At 36.5% G+C, this 19,318-nt stretch overlaps 5 protein-coding genes and 1 pseudogene across 10 annotated transcripts; 2 read left to right on the forward strand and 4 right to left on the reverse strand.

The window, feature by feature from the left end:
- Positions 1 to 1,039: 1,039 nt before the first annotated feature.
- Positions 1,040 to 2,516, forward strand: LOC104712188 (peptidyl-prolyl cis-trans isomerase FKBP20-1). Its single transcript, XM_010429028.3, has 6 exons — positions 1,040 to 1,308; positions 1,427 to 1,559; positions 1,667 to 1,800; positions 1,890 to 1,969; positions 2,051 to 2,143; positions 2,234 to 2,516. Exons 2-6 carry the CDS (start codon positions 1,451 to 1,453, stop codon positions 2,388 to 2,390), a joined length of 573 nt encoding a protein of 190 aa, XP_010427330.1. The 5' UTR covers positions 1,040 to 1,308; positions 1,427 to 1,450; the 3' UTR covers positions 2,391 to 2,516.
- LOC104712186 (E3 ubiquitin-protein ligase SDIR1) lies at positions 2,470 to 4,915 on the reverse strand. Of its 3 annotated transcripts, none has more exons than XM_087464886.1 (9): positions 4,745 to 4,915; positions 4,349 to 4,456; positions 4,185 to 4,239; positions 4,038 to 4,090; positions 3,719 to 3,947; positions 3,482 to 3,593; positions 3,002 to 3,047; positions 2,796 to 2,912; positions 2,470 to 2,711 (listed from the first exon to the last, which is right to left on the reverse strand). In XM_087464886.1, exons 2-9 carry the CDS (start codon positions 4,424 to 4,426, stop codon positions 2,586 to 2,588), a joined length of 816 nt encoding a protein of 271 aa, XP_087321012.1. In that variant the 5' UTR covers positions 4,427 to 4,456; positions 4,745 to 4,915; the 3' UTR covers positions 2,470 to 2,585. The 3 variants fall into 3 exon arrangements, with proteins under 3 accessions (XP_087321012.1, XP_010427329.1, XP_010427328.1); XM_010429027.3 differs by having other exon boundaries at positions 2,796 to 2,915; XM_010429026.3 differs by having other exon boundaries at positions 2,796 to 2,918.
- A 349-nt stretch (positions 4,916 to 5,264) lies between these two features.
- Positions 5,265 to 6,924, reverse strand: LOC104712189 (aspartic proteinase PCS1 pseudogene; annotated as a pseudogene). The gene has a single exon (XR_015565584.1). The product of XR_015565584.1 is annotated as an aspartic proteinase PCS1 pseudogene (transcript).
- An 864-nt stretch (positions 6,925 to 7,788) lies between these two features.
- On the forward strand, positions 7,789 to 9,467 carry LOC104712190 (uncharacterized). The gene is made up of 4 exons (XM_087464401.1): positions 7,789 to 8,225; positions 8,316 to 8,583; positions 8,669 to 8,808; positions 8,891 to 9,467. The coding sequence occupies exons 1-4, from the start codon at positions 7,995 to 7,997 to the stop codon at positions 9,254 to 9,256; spliced, it is 1,005 nt and encodes a 334-aa protein (XP_087320527.1). The 5' UTR covers positions 7,789 to 7,994; the 3' UTR covers positions 9,257 to 9,467.
- Positions 9,468 to 9,494: 27 nt separating this feature from the next.
- LOC104715684 (L-type lectin-domain containing receptor kinase S.4) lies at positions 9,495 to 11,719 on the reverse strand. Its single transcript, XM_010433073.2, has one exon. The coding sequence runs from the start codon at positions 11,682 to 11,684 to the stop codon at positions 9,633 to 9,635; it is 2,052 nt and encodes a 683-aa protein (XP_010431375.2). The 5' UTR covers positions 11,685 to 11,719; the 3' UTR covers positions 9,495 to 9,632.
- Positions 11,720 to 14,930: 3,211 nt separating this feature from the next.
- Positions 14,931 to 17,132, reverse strand: LOC104712191 (AT-hook motif nuclear-localized protein 15). 3 transcript variants are annotated; one of them, XM_010429035.3, is made up of 2 exons: positions 16,825 to 17,132; positions 14,931 to 16,463 (listed from the first exon to the last, which is right to left on the reverse strand). In XM_010429035.3, exon 2 carries the CDS (start codon positions 16,229 to 16,231, stop codon positions 15,281 to 15,283), a length of 951 nt encoding a protein of 316 aa, XP_010427337.1. In that variant the 5' UTR covers positions 16,232 to 16,463; positions 16,825 to 17,132; the 3' UTR covers positions 14,931 to 15,280. The 3 variants fall into 3 exon arrangements, with proteins under 3 accessions (XP_010427337.1, XP_010427334.1, XP_010427335.1); XM_010429032.3 differs by having other exon boundaries at positions 16,644 to 17,027; XM_010429033.3 differs by having other exon boundaries at positions 14,931 to 16,507; positions 16,644 to 16,919.
- Positions 17,133 to 19,318: the final 2,186 nt, after the last annotated feature.

Consider the following 19,318-nt stretch of genomic DNA (forward strand, 5'->3'; position numbering starts at 1 on the left):
TACTAAATATATGTATAATTATATTTATGTCAAAAGAAAACATCAGATAAAATATAAAACTATAGTATTGTCTTTAAAATTACGGTAAATACATAAAACATATTTTTTAAATAAAATTTTATGATTTTTATTATAAGTTTGTACATTAGTTATTATAAAATATCACAAACTCTTAATTTGAATATCTAAATAATAAAAATATTAATTTGATTGATATCTATCGATAGACATACCAGCAAAGGAACATCCCACGGAGATTATGTATACGGCTAGCTAAAAAGGATGCAAAAGAATGGCTAGATGCCATGATGGTCGTCGATCAGTTAGAACCTGTACAAAGACAGACATCTACACAATCAAACTTACGGATACAGTGGTCTAGACCAGAGAATGGTTGGATAAAGTGTAATTATGATGGTTCCTACCACAATCCTACTGCAAACTCAAAAGCCAGGTGGATCTTTAGAGATGCCAATGGATCATACAAAGGATCGGGTGAAGCGAAAGGTCAATGTACAAATAATCCTCTAGAGTGTGAACTCCACTGTCATATTTGCTTTACAACATGCATGCCACTGCCATCAAGGATTCACTAAACTACATTTAGAAGGAGACAATATTGAGGTCATCTCACTGCTTCAAGGAAAGACCATCAACTTCGGGATTATCAACTGGATCAGAGATATAAAAAAATGGATACGGAGAATGGAAACAATGAAATTCAGTTGGGTTCAAAAGGATGGAAACAAGTGTACCGATACATTGGCCAAATCTCCTATCAGTGATAATATTTCAATTGTTTATCATTCAAATATTCCCAGTTACTTGTACCCATCATTACAATATGATAACACTTGAGCTATAATAAAGTTTTATGAGTAAAAAGATTAGAGGGTTATAATCAAATTAGTCCGACATAATTAAATAATTGATGCTAGATGGAGATTAGTCATTAATCGAAACGGAGAGTATGGATCTAGTGATTTTACGGGGTGTAATTGGTGATAAGCGGAGATTTTTTATATAAGGGTTTTTTTAAATATTGCGTGGGCTTACGTCTATTGAGTTAATATTAGAGGAAGACCTATTGAAAAGACAATGGGCCTATTGAGCCACCGAATATGATTTTTACCGGTCCCCAGAGAACAACACGTGACGTCAACAGCATCAGATTAGAGAAGACGATTCTCAGGAAAACAATTCTCTCGACTCATTTGGACAGTCTATGGCCGCCGATCTCCTCTACTCCACTCTCGCTTCTTCCTTTTTGTTATTCGATCAGAGACTATTCATATTTATACGAATCAGGTTAGTTCGAGTTCGAGAGATCAAATTGCATCTATAGGACTTGTTTTATTCACGATTCAATGTAATATTTGTCATATATATATATGAGACGTTTGTGTTTTTTTTTTGGGTGAATTAGGTGTCTTTGAACTATTAAAAAGCTATGGGTGATGCAATTGATTTGACTGGAGATGGTGGTGTCTTAAAAGAGGTTGTTAGGAGAGCCAAACCTGATGCTATTTCACCTTCTGATGATCTCCCTGTTGTCGATGGTACTATCTTCATTCATCTTCTCTTTCTATTCTACTTCCCTCCATATCATATGTGTTGAATTGATGAAGAACCATAATAACAAATGTTTTGATTTTAATCTTTATAGTTCACTATGAGGGTATATTGGCTGAAGACGAAAAGGTCTTTGACACTACACGGGAAGACAATCTTGTTTTCTCTTTTGAGTTAGGAACAGGCAGTGTTATCCGTTCTTGGGACATTGCACTTAAAACCATGAAGGTTTGTTGTGTCGTTCTTTTTACCCTTTCAATCTCAACTTTGTTCAGTTATTTTATACAAACTGATCCGCCAGTCTTTTGTTTTTTCAGGTTGGAGAAGTTGCAAAAATCACATGTAAGCCAGAATATGCTTACGGAAGAGCAGGGTCTCCTCCTGATATCCCACCTGAGTATGTAGTAAAGTTAACACACACACCGCTTGCATCTCTTTCTAAGGCGTGTTTTAATTGACATGTTTGGTAATGTTGCAGTGCAACTTTGATTTTCGAAGTGGAATTGGTTGCTTGTAGACCGAGGAAAGGTGCTAGTGTTGGCAGTGTTTCTGAGGAGAGAGCCAGACTAGAGTAACCATGATTATACTTGAACCTCAACATTTGATTTCTTTCTTCTCCATAGGCAGAGATATATAAAACTACTTGTGTTTATGGTTGCAGAGATCTTAAGAAGCAGAGGGAGATTGCTGCTGCTGCTAAAGAGGATGATAAGAAAAAGAGAGAAGAAGCCAAAGCTGCTGCAGCTGCTAGGATTCAAGCTAAGCTAGACGCTAAGAAAGGTCAAGGGAAAGGAAAAGGCAAAGGCAAAGCTAAATAATGTAATAGCCAAAAAAGGGACCAGTGACTGTATCTCTTGGATACCATTTTGTATTTTAGCTTTGAATTTTATCAGACTGTTTTAAAAAGCAGAGTCATCAATCATCATATTGATTATTGACCATTACATGGTTTGGGGCTTAATTCTCTCACACACATACATTAATAACATAACAAGTGTCGGAAACCAAACTTTTCAAACCATATCCGAAGCATCATCATCGATCTCATCTTGTTCTTGCCATCCTGAATGAGCTCTGAATTTACAGACAGGACATGTTCCTTGCTGTCTCAACCATGGATCAATACATCCTGCATGAAACTGAGCAACCGGATATATGTATGAGTCTTGAGACAATAAATACCTCGGAGGATTTTAGTTTTGGATAAGAGAGAATATGGAAACCTGATGCAAGCAAGGTAAGGTGCGAACAATTTCCCCTGCGGTTACTTGTTCTAGGCAAACACTACAAGTGAGCTCGTCTTCTGTTCCTTTTAAATTTCCATTGACAGAATCTTGTTTCTGCTGCTTTGAACAATGAAAAATACCATGACAATTTAATTAGAGTACTGATCAGCTACATATGACATTTTTGGGAATATGTAAATTACCTCAGCTGAGGATGACGTTGATGCCTGCTTAGCCAAAGAGCAACCACTGTCAACAAAACGAACACAAGCCAAAAACCATGAATACAGATTTATGAGTTAATGGTTAGATCAACATATTCCAGAAACAAAAGGGCCTTGAGCCAACGATTTATCAAGTAGTGATAGGAGCGACTGGAACCTGTAAATATAGAAGAATCTATTGAAAAACAGATCTTTATTAAGCACTGGACACACTCAATAGTCAATACCCTACGCGTTCATTCACCCTATTTAACAGAGTAAAGAGTATAGCTAAGTACAATATTCCCAAAAAGTTATCAGGTTCTAACCTATTAAGTTGTAACTTCTACCACCTCTCTTCCCCTGTTATGGAACTATGGAAGTTAACGTCTACCCAAGTTGGTATGTCACAGAATCCTAACTTACTATTTTCCTATTCCTCAAAATTCCCACTTTTGAAAACATACAATAGTAACTCACTTTTCAGGATCCAACACCTTGTACTTGTGTACTGGAAGTGCATTGATCTCTTCCTCGCTCATAGAAGTTGTGGAAACATTATCAGAATCTAATGCTCTTAGAGTTTCATAATCTGCATCAGAACAACTTTTGCCTTAAAGTTCAACTATAAAGAGCAAATTAATAAACTAGGCAAAGAAAAAAGGGACAAATCCTAAACTTTACTAAGAAATCAAATTCTAAACAAAATTCACTGACCTAAGTCATCAAACTCCCGATCAAGAAGCGCCAGCTGGAGCCTGAGTCCTTGAAGACGTCCTCTTGTAGCAAGAGCAATGGAGGGAGGCACATGCAACCTCAGCTCAGTGTGACTAAAGAGGCCACTTGCTGCAGCAGCATGAGCTTGAGCCTGAGCTTGAAGTTGTTGGCAAGTGGCATACATCCTAAGGGTCGTTGCCATCAAAAACACCCCAAGCACAAGCCAGAGCTAAGAAAAAATGTGGAATGTCAAACTGATGATAATTCTAAAGATAACTAACTGAAAAGATAAAAACTTTATCTCAAGTATATGACATACCAGGAAATTAGGAGGCATCTGATGCGAACTGAGAATCATAAACAGCAAAAGAACTGCAAAACACACACAAACCAAACAAGTATTACATCATAACAGAAAAAAATAAATGCAGAGAGACATAAGGGTTGAAGTTAAAAAAAAAATCACCTGTAACCAGAAAAGCGAGGGAATTAGAATGAGCTGGTCGAGCTCCATGAACACGCTGTAGTGTTCACCAATACCACCATAAGTTTAACAAAAAATCAATTTGTAATGGAATGTATGTATATATGTTTCCCTGCATATGAAATTGTAAAGAAGAGAAAGCATACCATAGCTCGTCTCTCGGGTATAAAACCAGAGAATCCGCTTTCTAAATCACCTCTACTTCCCCGGAAAACAAAACTCATCTTTTCCCAAAAATTCACAAGTGAGAGCCACTGCAAAGTTTTGCTCAAAACAATTATCATATTAAAGCATGCAATACAAAAGACAGACATGTAAAGTAAAGGTACCACAAGTTGTCACTGAATCTGTTCAATCAAAAATCAAAACTCAAAAAAAAAACTAAATGAGAGAACTCGAATCATTTATTTAATCCTATGATGACCCTAAACAATAACACGAATCATTTCACATAATCTAAGAAATTGAAATGAGGAAAAAAAATAAATAATCATCGATAGAATCAATTGAACGAAACTAGAGATCGGAGGAGTTTAATTCACCTGAAGGTGGAGAAATCTACGGAGAAGAGTCGACTCGCTGGCGACGGCGGAGTCACGGAATCGCTGTCGGACCGAGTCGACTCGGACCGAGTTATCGCTACTCTGAGGATTTAGTTTTTTTTTTTTTTGTTGTTGTTGTCTTCATATAGCCACCATATTAATTCTTCCTTTAAGAATAATTAAGTGATACTGCATGCACTACTACCACAAACGCCGTCGTTTCAACTGTCACTTCTTTTATTTATTTATTTTTGGCTCATACTCTCGTGACTTCGATTAATTATTTAATCCTTTTACTTAAGGATAAAAACCCATGCTTAAGAGTTGAAAAACAAAATGTTCATTTTATCGTGTTGTGTGCTGTTTATTTTTTTTTATCTTTAACCTAAAAGGTTAGCGGCGATTGAATGTTTTTTCTTTAATGATATATATTGTCACATTTGCTCTGATTAAGCAAGTAGTCCAAATGTAGATTTCTTAATAAAATCAGATAATGTAATAATATAATGTTCTCTTCTTATGATCAAATCTTCTATATTAAACCCGAACCATAAAGAAAAAAAATGATAAAAACAATAGAGTTTTAAGTTTTAACAAATGATTAGTGAAAACAAACCCTTTAAAATACGTATAATTAAGAATCCAATGAACTCTTATCCCATGTATAGAATTTTAAAAACAAAAGTTATTCAAAGTCGTGGTGATCCAAGAAGTTGTTGACTTGCTTGATCACACTTGACGTCGTTAGCAAAACCAATCTGTTTATGAGCAAGATCATACTCAACCCACACGTTTTGTTGATGATGGTTCCCTATTATAAACGCTTCAATACCCGCAGGCTCCGAGTTAGCGAATGTGAAGCAATACTTGTTCTTCGATCCGGATCCTGGTACCGGGTACAACAGCTTCTTACCCGACACGGTCAGCTCTGCGCCTCCGTTGAACATCAGCGTCACCGCAGGCAATTTTGTAAAATCAGGCTGTGTTGACCCGACCTGGAAACAGAGATCCATTCCGGTTTCAAACACGATACTCGGGTCAACAGTCAGAACCGATTTGGTTTGTTCTGTAGATTCGGTTTTCAGGATTTCGTAAACCGGAGCTCGCAGGAATGTGAACTGTGTACCGGAATCCAACATCGTCTGACCCGTTCCGGATTGGCCCCGGATAAGATCGGACCTAGGGATAGGTAGCAGTTTTGACCCGACCCGAATCCCTTCGAAGTTGACCGTGTACGCGAACCGGTTAGTATAAGGTAACCGATCGGTTAGAGTAACCAAAGGCGTGTATTTAAGAGGTGGAAGCGAAGGGAAACTCGATTCACCGAGAACCAAAACACCGGTTGAGTCAGAACCGGAGATACAATAAGAGAATTTAGATAAACCCATCTGGTTGACAAACGATAACCGACCTCGGTTCATTCCCATTAAACCGGTGGTTTTAGCGTCTTCCTCTGGTCTCGTGCTTGATATCACGTCAATGCACCCGAACGACGTAGCACGTCTCGTCGACGAGCCGATTGTAAACGTATCTTGAGCGAGGTTACCCTCCACGGAGGAACCATCGGCGTAGGAGGCAGCCACGTGGCAGAGATTAGTATTCTTGTCACACGTGGCTGGAAGGGAGAAATCTTGGGTTTGGATGGTGCAAACGGGAGACGAACATGGTAGAGCAGAGTAAGAAGATGACTTCACGTGGTTGAATATAGAGGTTGATGATGTGGATTGTTTGCACTTTAGCCATGAGAGCTCGCTTCCGGTGTCGAGAACCATCTCGATGGGTTGAGGAGGTGAACCGGCGGTGAGAGAGACGGTGAGTGTGACATCGTGTGTGAAAGGAACCTTGATGGGTGGAGAGGAAACAAGACGACTTCGTTTGAAGAGTAAGGATGAAGAAGTGTTTTGGGTTGTTAGAGGGAAGATGAGTGTTTGGTTTGTTGTAGGAAGGATTCTGGAGAAAGCGAGAGGGGAAATTATTAGAAGCCAAAATATGATTTTGAGATGAATCGATGAAGAAGACATCTTGTTTTCTCTTGTCTCTCCCTTCGATCTCGATGAGCTGCTCATATTTATCATATATACGTTTATGTGAATTTCTTACGAAAAAGGAAAATTTCTTGTTAATAAGGAATGTAAATCTTTGACCTAAAAAAGACAAAAGGAAATCAAGAAAATGTATATGCAATAACAAGAAATTACAGAAAAGGGAGAATATAGAATGAATCCAATAACCAAATCTTGGTAACGCTTAGAATCACCATTAATAAAAGAGTAAATATACATAACCAATAAAAGATTAATTACATAATCAATCATAAAAGATTGTTCTGAAGGAAACAGAACAAAGAAATTAGTCTAGATAATTTTGGATAATTCTCATTAATAGATGTATATTGCCAAGACGTTTGGTTATTCATTAATTTTAGATTAGGTACCAACTAACAATATAATGTTTTTGAGGAAAAAAACAAAACTATGGAGTACGTAATTGCTTCGATTGCTACTTTTTTTTTTTAACCATCCTGGCAAATGTTGCATTACCAACACAAGAATCTAATCAATTACAACGTTTTTTGGAGTCATAGAAAACAGCCTAAATTTCAACTTTGGATCGGCAAACGAATCCGTCTTATAATATAGGGGTTTCTGTCTCGGCTCAAATTCTTTCATCACTACGTTTTTCATACTTTTAATTTAAGTCTAGACGGTTTACCATCACAACAAAATTAATCCTACATATCACAACTAAAATATGTTTCCGTATGTTGTATTCATTTACATGTAAGTAGCAAGCAACATCATACTCTACTATAAAACATTATTTCCCTAAAGATGATCATCTATATATTGTCATGAAATCAAGAAAGCTATCTTTTTTTTAAGAAGCCCCCCCCCCCCCCCCCTTTATTTCATCCTAATTCACATTTTACTCTCCTTATTTAATTCAATTCAATTTAATAATTTATTAAAAAAATACTGTATTTAATAATATAATGAAAAAACTGACCCATATATAAAGAAGTTGAAACGAACGTGTAGGTTTCCAAATTTATAAACCGTCTCACAACTGCCGCCTCCACTGATTCCTTTAACTTCTCGATCAGCAGCGATTGATCAAGAGAGAGACTTAATCCAATTCACGAGATACGTTTGTTCCGGAGAGATAGATTTTGATATATCTAATATCTAGGGGTTTTTTTTTTTGGGTATTTCTTCGTCGTTTCCTAGGGTTTCTTCCTAGTGCAGATCATATGGATTCCATGAAAGAAGTTGATCCGTCAGTATTGTCAGCTAATGGCTTTATTCAATCTCACTTCACGAATTTAAATACTTCCGAAGCGTTAGCAAATTGCTTTCTCCAATCTTACTTCCTGAACCTAGGAGTCTATCCCGACGTAGTTCACATGATGTGGTATGCCGACGACAGTGTTATGACTAGACCTGGTCCCGATGGTACAATGATGTCTTTCACATCGCCTGAGGTAAAATACAAAATTTCTCTTAGTTTCTGTTTCTATGTTTGATGCATGTTTGTGTTGAAACAAAAAGATTGTTGGATCTTGATTATGTAGGCAATTCAGGAGCAAATAGTTTCTTGCGACTATGAAGGTGCTTCGTTTGATGTGATGAGTTTCGCCGCTCAGAGTTGCAACCCTAGTTCTGAAGATGGTGCATTTATCATGGTTACTGGTTTCTTGACTTGTAAAGATAAAAAATTGAGGAGGCGATTTGTTCAATCTTTGTACTTAGCACGTCGTCAAGATAGGTCTTATGCTATCGTCAATGATATCCTCCGCTATATCGATTCAGTACCAGAGATACCTTCCGTTCCTGAATCAGGTAAGTTGCTATATAAATAGTGTTCGATTCAATATAAAAGGTTACAAAACTTAATTAGTTTTGGTGTGACTATATATATATGCAGAATTTGCAGCTGGATTTGTCAAAGTTTACTACGAGTTGCCTATGCGTGAAGAAGTTGGTTTGATGTATGTCAATGAAAGTGTTACGAGCAGACCGACTTCGACGTCTGGTAGAACAATGGTCGATATGCCAGGCCTTGATGTAAGTTCCAAAAGCTCCTATTCCTACGTATTTTCTAGAGGAAATTTTGATGGAATCTAAGTTTTACAAATTTTTGGTGCAGGCCATCAACAAGAGGGTCGCTAATGAGCATAAGAGAGCTTCTAACTTTGTACTGAATAGTGTGGATTATCAGATTTGCAGATCCTTCAAAGATAGAATGTTTATCATGGTTTGCGGTTCCGTGACTCTAGACGACAAAACAGAGAGGAAGTTTTTGCAATTTTTCTATGTGGCGGGTTGTCAAAAAGGGTCTTATGTTATCTTCAATGACATTCTCCATTATGTTGATGTTACTCCTCAAGACACACTTGAAAGCTCGAGCCACTCTGCTTCAAAAACCAGTACTGATGTGGAGCTTCCCTACTTTATGGTAAAGAATGGCAAGTTACTCTCTTATTTTAATAACATAGACACACAAAACTTATAACACCTACGCTGATGGTTTATTGCTAGTGTTGTTGTGTCAGTAGGCTTTTTTTTTCCTTTCAGAAATTAAAGAATACAATGGTTTACGTTTTTGCTCTTTTTTATTTTAGCTTTACAACTTTCTTCTTCATAGTAATGGTAGCTTCCTTATTCTCTGTTCCAACATATGGGTAAATATTGTAAAAATTATAATATAAGCACATATCTTGCAACTTTTTGACTTAAATGCAAGAATTCTACCCCAAAACCAAAAACAGCATTAAGTAGTTAACTTGAAAAACAGCAGATGATAAAAATATGTTACATTTTAACAGAATTCAGTTTACATTGTAGAATATGCTTGAAAATGTTACCAAAACGTGCTTAAAAGAAGCTTGTTATCTTGGATCAGTTCTAGTTTTACCGGAGAAGGAGAATATGGATGAAGTAGTAGTTTCATTCGGTCCACTATAAAACCTAGCTGAATCCACAAAATCCTCAAACTCACCTGCATTACCACTTCCCTCATCAAGACACATACTATCATTTGCATCTAAGAAATCTGGTGCAGGGACAACTTCAGGCGACGGGAGCTGCTTTTCGAGATACATAACCACTTGTCTCATCGTAGGTCGAACCTCAGGCGAATTGTTCGAACAGAGAAGGCCTAATTTGATCACCATAACCACTTCCTCTTCATCAAACTCACCGTTGAGTCTCCTGTCCACAACGTCTCTAATGTCTCCGCTTTGCCACCTTGACCAAACCCAATCAACCATTACAAGCTCTTCCGGTAAGGCACTTGTTTCGATCGGTCTTCTTCCGCAAGCTACTTCTAACAAAACCGCTCCAAATGCATAAACATCTGTACTTGTTGTCAGTTTCCCGGATTTTGTGAGTTCTGGTGCCAAGTAACCAAATGTACCAACCACTCTTGTGGTTCCTGGGTTCGATCCATGCTCATATAACTTAGCTAGACCGAAATCTCCCACCCGCCCGTTCATTTCACCGTCTAACAAAACGTTGGCGGCTTTAATATCTCGGTGAATGACTGTTTGTTCCCATCCTTCATGTAGGTAGAGTAAACCGGAAGCAACCCCTTTGATGATTTTGAATCTTTGCTTCCAAGTCAAGATAACTTTAGGGTTTTCGTCGAACAAGTACATGTCTAAGCTTCCATTAGGCATGAAATCATAGACAAGAAGCAAATCATCCCGTCTTCGACACCAACCAAGCAACTGAACAAGATTCCTATGCCGGAGATGCCCAATGCTCGAGACCTCTGACATGAACTCTCGTACACCTTGTCTTGACTCGTGAGAGATTCTCTTGACGGCTACAAACTCTTCTGAACCGGGAAGTTTACCTTTGTATACTTTACCAAATCCTCCAGACCCGAGAAGCTCCTTGTCCCCAAAACCATTAGTAGCTTTCTTGAGCTCTCTGTAACAAAATCTATGCGGACCAAAATCAAGCTCCCACTCTTCAACTCTGTCTTCATCTTTAGCCTTTTTTACTATGAACACCGATGCAGCGACAAGAACCGCGATGATCAAAAGGGAACACATGAGAGATACTCCAAGGATCAAACCAGTGCTCTTCTTCTTCTTGATTGAACTAGGAATCCGAGGGAGAGATGGCAAATACAGAGACAATGCTTCTCCACTCATGTTAAAGTTCCAACCTAAGATGTAATGTGAACTAGCTAACAAACCGGTAGAAGCAGAGAATCCAACATACATTTCATCTCCCAAAACAGAGGACAGATCAAAATCGTAAGAAAGAAGAGACAACTTTGGTTTCTCCGAGAATGGAGAAAGCTTAACATCTAACCTTTTCTTGTTTGAATCGTAATCAATCCAAGCTTGAATCACTCTACCACCGTCCAGGAAAAGCTCTTTTTTGGTTGAATTAGCAAGGAAGTATCCAGCGGGAGTTGAAGTACTTGACTCCATACTATTTATATCGATTCCAACATGGTTATCATTGATGTCTTCAAACTCCAAATCCCTGACAGTATCGAATTCCACAGCGAAGAAGTGGCTCGAGAAGTTAACTCTGCTTGAATTCAAAAGACCTAAGTACTGGCTAGGAAGAGAACCTTTGAGATCTGGACTCGGAGCGATGGCGAAGGCAAGTCCATGGCCTCCAAGAGTAACAAACTCTGGAACCATGGCGATTGCAAAAGACGTGGAGAAAGACTGAGCTCGGTTAACACCGAGTGGCTTGAACCGGATTGGTAAGGAGTAGAAAGCGTGACCGATCACGCGTTGTGTGTCTGTTGTGAGCCTGATGGCTCCAGTGTCGGCGATCTCTGCAACTCCGGTTATGACTAGATTCTCTGAGGCTTTTTTAAATCCAACGAAGGAGAAGTCTTGAGGTAGAGATGAAACTAAGTGTGTGAAGAAAAGTAGTAGTAACCAGACGAAAACAAAGGTCGTCTGAGCCATCAAGAATTGTTTTCTTGGGAGAGAAGCATACACATTAATGGTTAATGAGGTTTTAAGGGTTATAGTTCTTCTAGCATACGATCTAGTAGGAGTAGAGGTTAAGAAGATTGTGAAGATTATGAAAGCATGTGATGCTGAGAATAATGTTGGTGATAGAGGAACATGTGATTATTTCTAGACAGAGATGAAACTTTATAATATTCAAACAGTGAATGCAAGTCTAATATTAAAGTATGAGTATACGAGGTTAGTACCATTTACTTTTGAGTTCCGATGTTGTTGCTATCAATCGAGATCGTCGGTACTGATTAGTTTAATCGATGAGCAAGTGCGTATAAATTGTAAGATTTTTTGACTTACGATTTTCTTAACCTTTTCTTCTGACGGATACAACTGTATTACTAGAGGATATCGGGGTTCGTTCCATGTTTCATGATTTTAAACTGATGTTTAACGGTTTAAATGACGTCTGACTAAACTTCTGAATTGTGTGATAGTTTATAACTTTATATGTGAGTAAGTCCAAACAATACATGAAGATGAAGAGAATGATTATTATTATTTAGCGTTTTAAGTATTAAACAGTGTGTTTACATTGTTTTATCATTACATGCAAACTACGAATGCATATGTAAAGGTAATAAAACCAACTCTAACTCATCTCCATTTTCATCTTCATAATGGAGTTTGGAGTTAATTTTGTTCCAACTCATCTCCATTTTTTTCTCCAAAATAGAGATTCTCCATTTTCTTCTCTATATTTGGAGATCTCTATTTCTATTTTACACTACAATTTGGAGATTTCTATTTTTTACTCCAAAATGGAGTAGGATTGGAGCAAAACCCAACTCCAAAATAGAGTTACTCTATTTTGAAGAAAAAAAAAGGAGATATGGGTTGGAGATGCCCTAAAGCACATTACAAAAATTGTGTACGTACACTTGAAAATATTTTTTAAACTATGTAAACACTTCGTGAAACTATTTTTTATCGACTAAACAAAACCTTTTATATGGTGACATATCTTGGCAAAATATATAAGTTTATTCGTTGATCTAAGACTATATATGTGGTTTATTCGTTGGTTGTAAGATACGATACAATTCCGTTGATCTATAAGTTTTTTTAATAGTTAAGTCGTGTCTTCAAATTTATCTCTTAAGTAGTCAAATTATGCTCTAAAAGTAAGCTTAAGAGTAAAACATCAAGTAGTAAATGACTGAAAAACACCTCATATTTTATCTTTTTAATAGTACTAAATTAGTAACTATGTGAGAAGTTATGACTATATCCTTATAGGCGACGTATGCAATAGAACTAAAACTAACGCACACAATGTTGTCGGGTAAGCTACAAAGCATACAGTCTGGACACTATTCCAGTAACGTGGTTAGGCACCGATGACGATGTCTTGGCAAAAGTACTAAAACTAAAACCAAGAAAATAACTTTATATACTTTCACCCATTCGATAAAAGTTCATCAATTAAATATTCTAAAGTATCGTCATGACGCGGGTTTTTATATAGTGTGAATCGTGTAAATGACCCACTTGACATTTAAAATTATTGGAATGGAAGAAGTTATCTTTAAGAAAGATGAAGTAAGAAGAATTGTTCTTGGATAGGGAAAAAGAAGTCAATTAATCAGTTAGAGAAGATATTGAAAATAACAAAAAGATGGGATAATTTAGTCTACGTTTTGTGTCGATTAACAGCTAATTAAAGATAAAGGTCCTTCAAGAAAAATGGGTTTTTGAATAAAAGCGGTTAAAAGTTAATAGAACTATCGAAAATGGAACACGATTCACGTTGATTGTGGTAACTGGTGATCACTGGAATGAAATAGTAAAATGATGGCATAACGACGAATAACAAACAGTAGGAACATGCCAAATAGAAAATTTGATTAATAATCACAAAATTCCAAAGCTAATTATTATTTAATTCATAATTTCATATCTAGATACATTGTAAGAAAATATGTAGTTTAGCAATTAGTATAATCAAACGTCAAACGTGAATATTATTGCATGACTGAAAAAGAACCGCACATATATATAGTGGAGATTTGTGTCGGTCGAACTCGAAATTGGCTCAGTAAACTTCTGACTTTATTGGCCAAAAAATCAGAAGCTGAATCCGAACAAAAGAGTTATAAACCGGATTAACCACATCATTTTTTCTAATCAAACCAAAAAACAAAAAAAAAAAACAAAGCAGTTTGGCTCTAATCCAATAAACATGTGTTTCTTAAAACTGAACCATAATGTCAGATATCGACTCGTACTAGCAACTCCAGCACTCGGTTTTGCTTATTACTGTGTATGCAAGAAGTACAAATTTTTAGTTACACCACTTACACTACTCAACCTTCAATCTTTTGCAATGTGCGTGATCGATCATATTATTATTAATACTAATATTAAGATGACCAGAGAAATACAAATTTAGATCAATGTTTTAACACTTAACACATCAATTTGCAGATGATAGTATTGGCTGCCATCATTGCAGATAATTCAGATGTGAAAAATGTGATTTTCATATAAATAGAAAAACACATTTCACAATTTGCATGATGAAATATTATGTTTTAGTTAAATAATATTTTGGTGTGCACATGCAATTACAAACACAATTAACTCTAAACCGTACTCTAAAAAATTATCCAAGTAACTAAAGGTTACAACTTTTTGTATTTTAGCCTTTAAAATACAAAATTGCTACGGAGTTTAGTCATGGGACCAAATCTTCCGTACTCATGTTTTTTATATACATAAAAGGAATAGGTAAGACTAAAGACAATGCCAAAGACCCAAACATTCTGGGAAAAGATACAATTCTGATCAATCGTATGCTTTTTTGGGACCAAAGAAATGAACTTTGTTGAAATCCATCAGCTAACAAACAACTCTGACTAGAATAAGTTAACACACACAAAACTTCATCAACATTAACTAACCGATTTGTATACTCTAAATCTTATGTCAAAAGCACTTAAGATTCAAAATGAACCATATATACACTCACTAGATGCAACATATAAGCATCGATATCTAGCTGCAAGTAACACCCTTCCCTCGATAACTCTTAATCCCATTACAAGCTCAAAAAAAAAAACTAAACTAAGATAATATAATCAGCCTCAACAGGTAAGAGTTTGGAGAGCAAAGATATACTTATAAGCGATTAACAAACAGCAAGATATCGAAAAAGAATCACAAAGACTTACCAACAACAATAAAGAAAGGAATGATAGTCGTAATTGCTTCCATTGCAGAAACACACACACACACACCATTTGCTTTGGTTTTTCCAACATCAAATTTCAAAGACGATTCTACAATCAATTTCACCTTCATCATACAAAGCTATTCGAGATCAAAATAGTCTTAAGTCAGAAAAACCAGTAATAGCCGTCACAAAACAAACCAACAAACACTAGCTAAAAGTCATCCGATCTCATCCGTAAGAAAAAAAAGATACTTGATAATAGCTTTAATAAACAAAAGCCTAACCATCCTAACGGAAAATATAATCCTTCCAAACGTGCCAACCCAACCACCACCACCACCGCCTAACTAAACTATCATCATCAATATGAAGGAGGAGCACGAGGTGGAGCAGCACCCCAAAACACGTCGTGTTGAGCCATTTGGTGACCATTAGGCATAAAATTAGGAGGCATATTATACATGGGCGGCTGCATCGGTCCTTCGTTTCCATCATTCCCACTCTCGTTATCATCATCCTCCTTCACCTTCTGCTTCTTCACATCTTCTAGCTGTAGTTGCTGCTCTTGTTGTTGTTGTTGTTGCTGTTGCTGTTCATCTTCAATCGGTAACCTCTCGTAAGTGGCATTGCAAAACGTAGCAGCTATCACAATAACAGGCCCAGAGGCAATAAGCGGACCAGCGACACCTCCTCCCACGACTTGACCTTGAGCTCCAGCTAAGTAAATGGTCAAACCAGCGGCTGCAGCAGGAGAACCAGAAGTAGGAAGAAAAGCACCACACATAGACAAGATCTCAAACTGACCACGCAAGCTCACAACTCCACCAGAGGCAGCAGGCTGACGCAGAGTAACATTAGTGACCAAACCACTACCGCTCAGCACAGAAACACCACGGCCGCGTCTACGAGCAAAGGCGTTTAAGCTTTCCGCCACGTCAGCGCCAGTAGCAATCTCAAGAACATGGCTCTGAAGAGAGTTAGGGCTTTCTTTGGTGACGACGACCGGACTCTTTGGTTTGTTCTTGGAACCAGGAGGTCTACCTCTAGGACGCCGACCCGTAGAACCGGATCCAGATCCAGGATCAACGGCGGGCTGCTCGTCACGGCTAGTCTGCTCTTCTTGGCTCTGAGTCTGAGTATTGTTAGGGCTTCCACTGGTGAAGTCATTGTCCAATCTTGGATCCGAACGGGTCATAGTCGGTGTGTTGTTGTTGTTGTTACTGTTTCTGTGGTGTAAAGAAGGAGCTGATGAAGTCACGGGACTCTCAACTCCACCGATTGCAACATTCCCAACCCACCAAGGATTCGCCATTGATTTTTTTCCTTTTCTTCTCCAGTAAAAATTAGAAATAAAACTTTTTTTTTTCTTTTTCTTTTTGGGCTGATGGGCTCTCCGACAAGAAACTATTACAAGACAGGAAGAGAATCCGAAAACCTTATCTTTAAAAAAAAAGAGAACTTTAGATTAACCAAATCCAAACCAACATGTTGCATGAAGCAGACACACAAGACATGGGTGTATCATTTGTTTGCTATCATCATACCTGAGAAAGAGAGAGAGAGAAAAGAAAAAGAGGAAGAATCAGATCTACAAGAACAAAGAAGAAAACGTAAATTAGAAAATTTCCTAAAAGCAAAGAGAGCAAAGATCAAATAAGGGAAAACAAAAAAAAAGAAACCCAAAAAATCTTAACTTTTATATTCCCATGGAATAAAAATATTACCTTTATCATAAAAAGGAAGTTTCTTTGTCTGTTTTTTTTTTTGCTAGCGAGTGAGAAGAAAAGGGTTAAAATAAAAAAAAGAAGAAGAGAGGAAGAGAGAGAGACCAAACAAAACAAAAGGTTTTTAAATTTTCAGGCAGAGATTTTTGTACTTTGAAAGTCGTGTGAGAAGTCTTATTACCGTCTCTTTCTACTTTGTACTTTGGGAAGATATATTGGGAGCGTGTGTGCGTACGTTAAAAAAAAAATAAAGGACTCTGATGGGAGGCGTACGATAAGGGGATTATGATTTGATCTTTCGTAATAACGGGTCTCTGAAGCGGTCCTCTCTCTTCTCTTCTTCTATCTCTCGACCAGAGCCGTCCTTTTGGACCATTGAACTTTTAGGTGTTCGTGCAAAAGTTTGAGCGAGCTTCTCTAGACGCCTGTCTCTTCTATTGCTCACTTTTGTGGACCCTTTCTGAATTTACTTTACTACCCCCCCTTCTTACATCAGTTGTCAATTTCTTGGTTCTGATATGGTTAACCAAGTTGTCTTCTTTCTTTCTTTTTTGGTTTGATAATAGTGAGTGTAAAAAAAAAAACAACTTAGAAACCCAAAAATAATGAAGTTGACTCGAGGAAACTCTAAAAGACAGAGACTTTTAATTTAGGCAGCTATACCCTATAGTAGTATAGTGTATATAAACATTGTCAACTTACGCTAAATTATCTTGTTTTCGAGCTTCATCAAATATAAGCACGTTATACGTATGATTTATCATTCATGAAATAGCTATTTAGCTATAGAGCAATGGCGAATAAAGAAAGAAAAAAACTATAGAGCAAAAAAAAAAAAGTGGTAACGTTTAATTACTATAAATGGAAATAAATATTGTAAGGTCCAATTAAGGTCTTTTAATTCTTTTGTAATTCAATCCCATATGGTTTTGGATAATATGCAAGAGAGAGAGAGAGTGACATTTTTTTTTTTGGTAAGGCGAGAGAGAGTGACATTTGAGTATTTGACTAATCTGTTATTGAATGCTAAAGGATAAACCCAATTTCCAGAAAGAAAGAAAAATACTCCGATTATATTAAATAAATTTGATATTGAGACATTGAGACATTGAATTTGAGGAGAGATGACGACGATTTGATATTAAATAAATTTGATATTATCACACCATCTTGAAATTTTCATTTCCCGCTTGAGAAATTGGAATTTTATAAGTTCATTGTATATACAATTTTGTTTGACCAGACCATACGACCATATCCAGTTATAATAATACTAATATATGAGGTCTGATGTCAAAAAAGGAACAATAATAATTCTTGAAATATTGAATTTGGTGGTCTCACTTCTTTAATGAAGTGAATCAAGAAAAGGAGGACACCACCGGCCCCAATGGCCACTAGAACGGAACGTTACATTATACCATTTGTATTTAATGTCTTTTTGTCGCCTTTTATATTCATCTTGTAGTATTTAATTTATATTACCTACCTATATATATGTCTATCATTTATGTAATTACCTTCCCCACCAGTTTTAAGTAAAACGACATATGCACGGTAGAAAGTTTCAACTCTGTACACTGAAAATATATTACAAAATGAAAAAATAGAAGCAAAAATATAATGTTCGATTATCAAAACCCAACTAACGGATATGGACAACCAGTAGTTGATATTTGGGAATCTTAACAGTAAACCTTTTGAGCAGTAATATCATTGCTCTTCAATAATCAATACCATTAGTCGGAATTCGGAAATCATCTACTGATCTACGTACACAAAATAGTAACATGTCGTTTAGAATATAGTTTCAACACCAATTAATGTAATCATGAGACTTTATAATCATCAGGTTTCGTTGTCAAATTGTAATTAACTTGTTCACACTTCAGATGCTATATATATCTTCTCTATATTCTGTTTGACTTATTCCGGTGTTCTTTTAACTTCAATCATTAGTAGAATTGAAGGAAGACCATAAGTTATAACTGTACGATCGAGTATGTTTTCTTCAAGATGAACACAAAATAAGTAATTAACTAACAAGTCTTCGATAACACGTAATAGTGTGCAAGTGCAACCCTACTGATAAGTACCTTTCAGTGTATATAATATGGAGAATTTGACAAATTATGTCTAAATTGTTATAAAGAAGTGATTATTCATCACTAAACATGACACATGTTTTAACACTTGTCATGTTTATCTCTTTTAATTAAGTGACTCATCATTTGTTTTGTACCTATAAATATGTGATGAGAGTGAGATATAGACAATATATAAGATTTCAAAGTAAAAAGAGATGTGTTAGTGTCCCTCACCCTCTCCCTCACCATCACGTTTCTTCTCTACTTTTTTTGTGCAATTACACAATTGCATAAACATAAACATATACATACACACATATATATATATAATAATCTTCTATATTTGCGTTATTATCTACAACACGTTATCAGCACGATCGTCTCTCTGCTCCAACCGATCTAACCGTTTCTATACAGATCAATCTTTTGACGTAACATCTAATTTATGTCGAATTTGTTTATTTAAAATTTCTTTAAATTCAAGAATATATATATATGAGATATTTACGGAGTAAAAAGACTATGTCTTCTCCTTGATCATAATGGTAGGCTCTGCCTCCTTGATCATATAGATCTACATTCTTGATC

Source organism: Camelina sativa, chromosome 9 (assembly GCF_030686135.1).
Source record: "Camelina sativa cultivar CO46 ecotype springtype chromosome 9, ASM3068613v1".
NCBI classification, from domain to species: domain Eukaryota; kingdom Viridiplantae; phylum Streptophyta; class Magnoliopsida; order Brassicales; family Brassicaceae; genus Camelina; species Camelina sativa.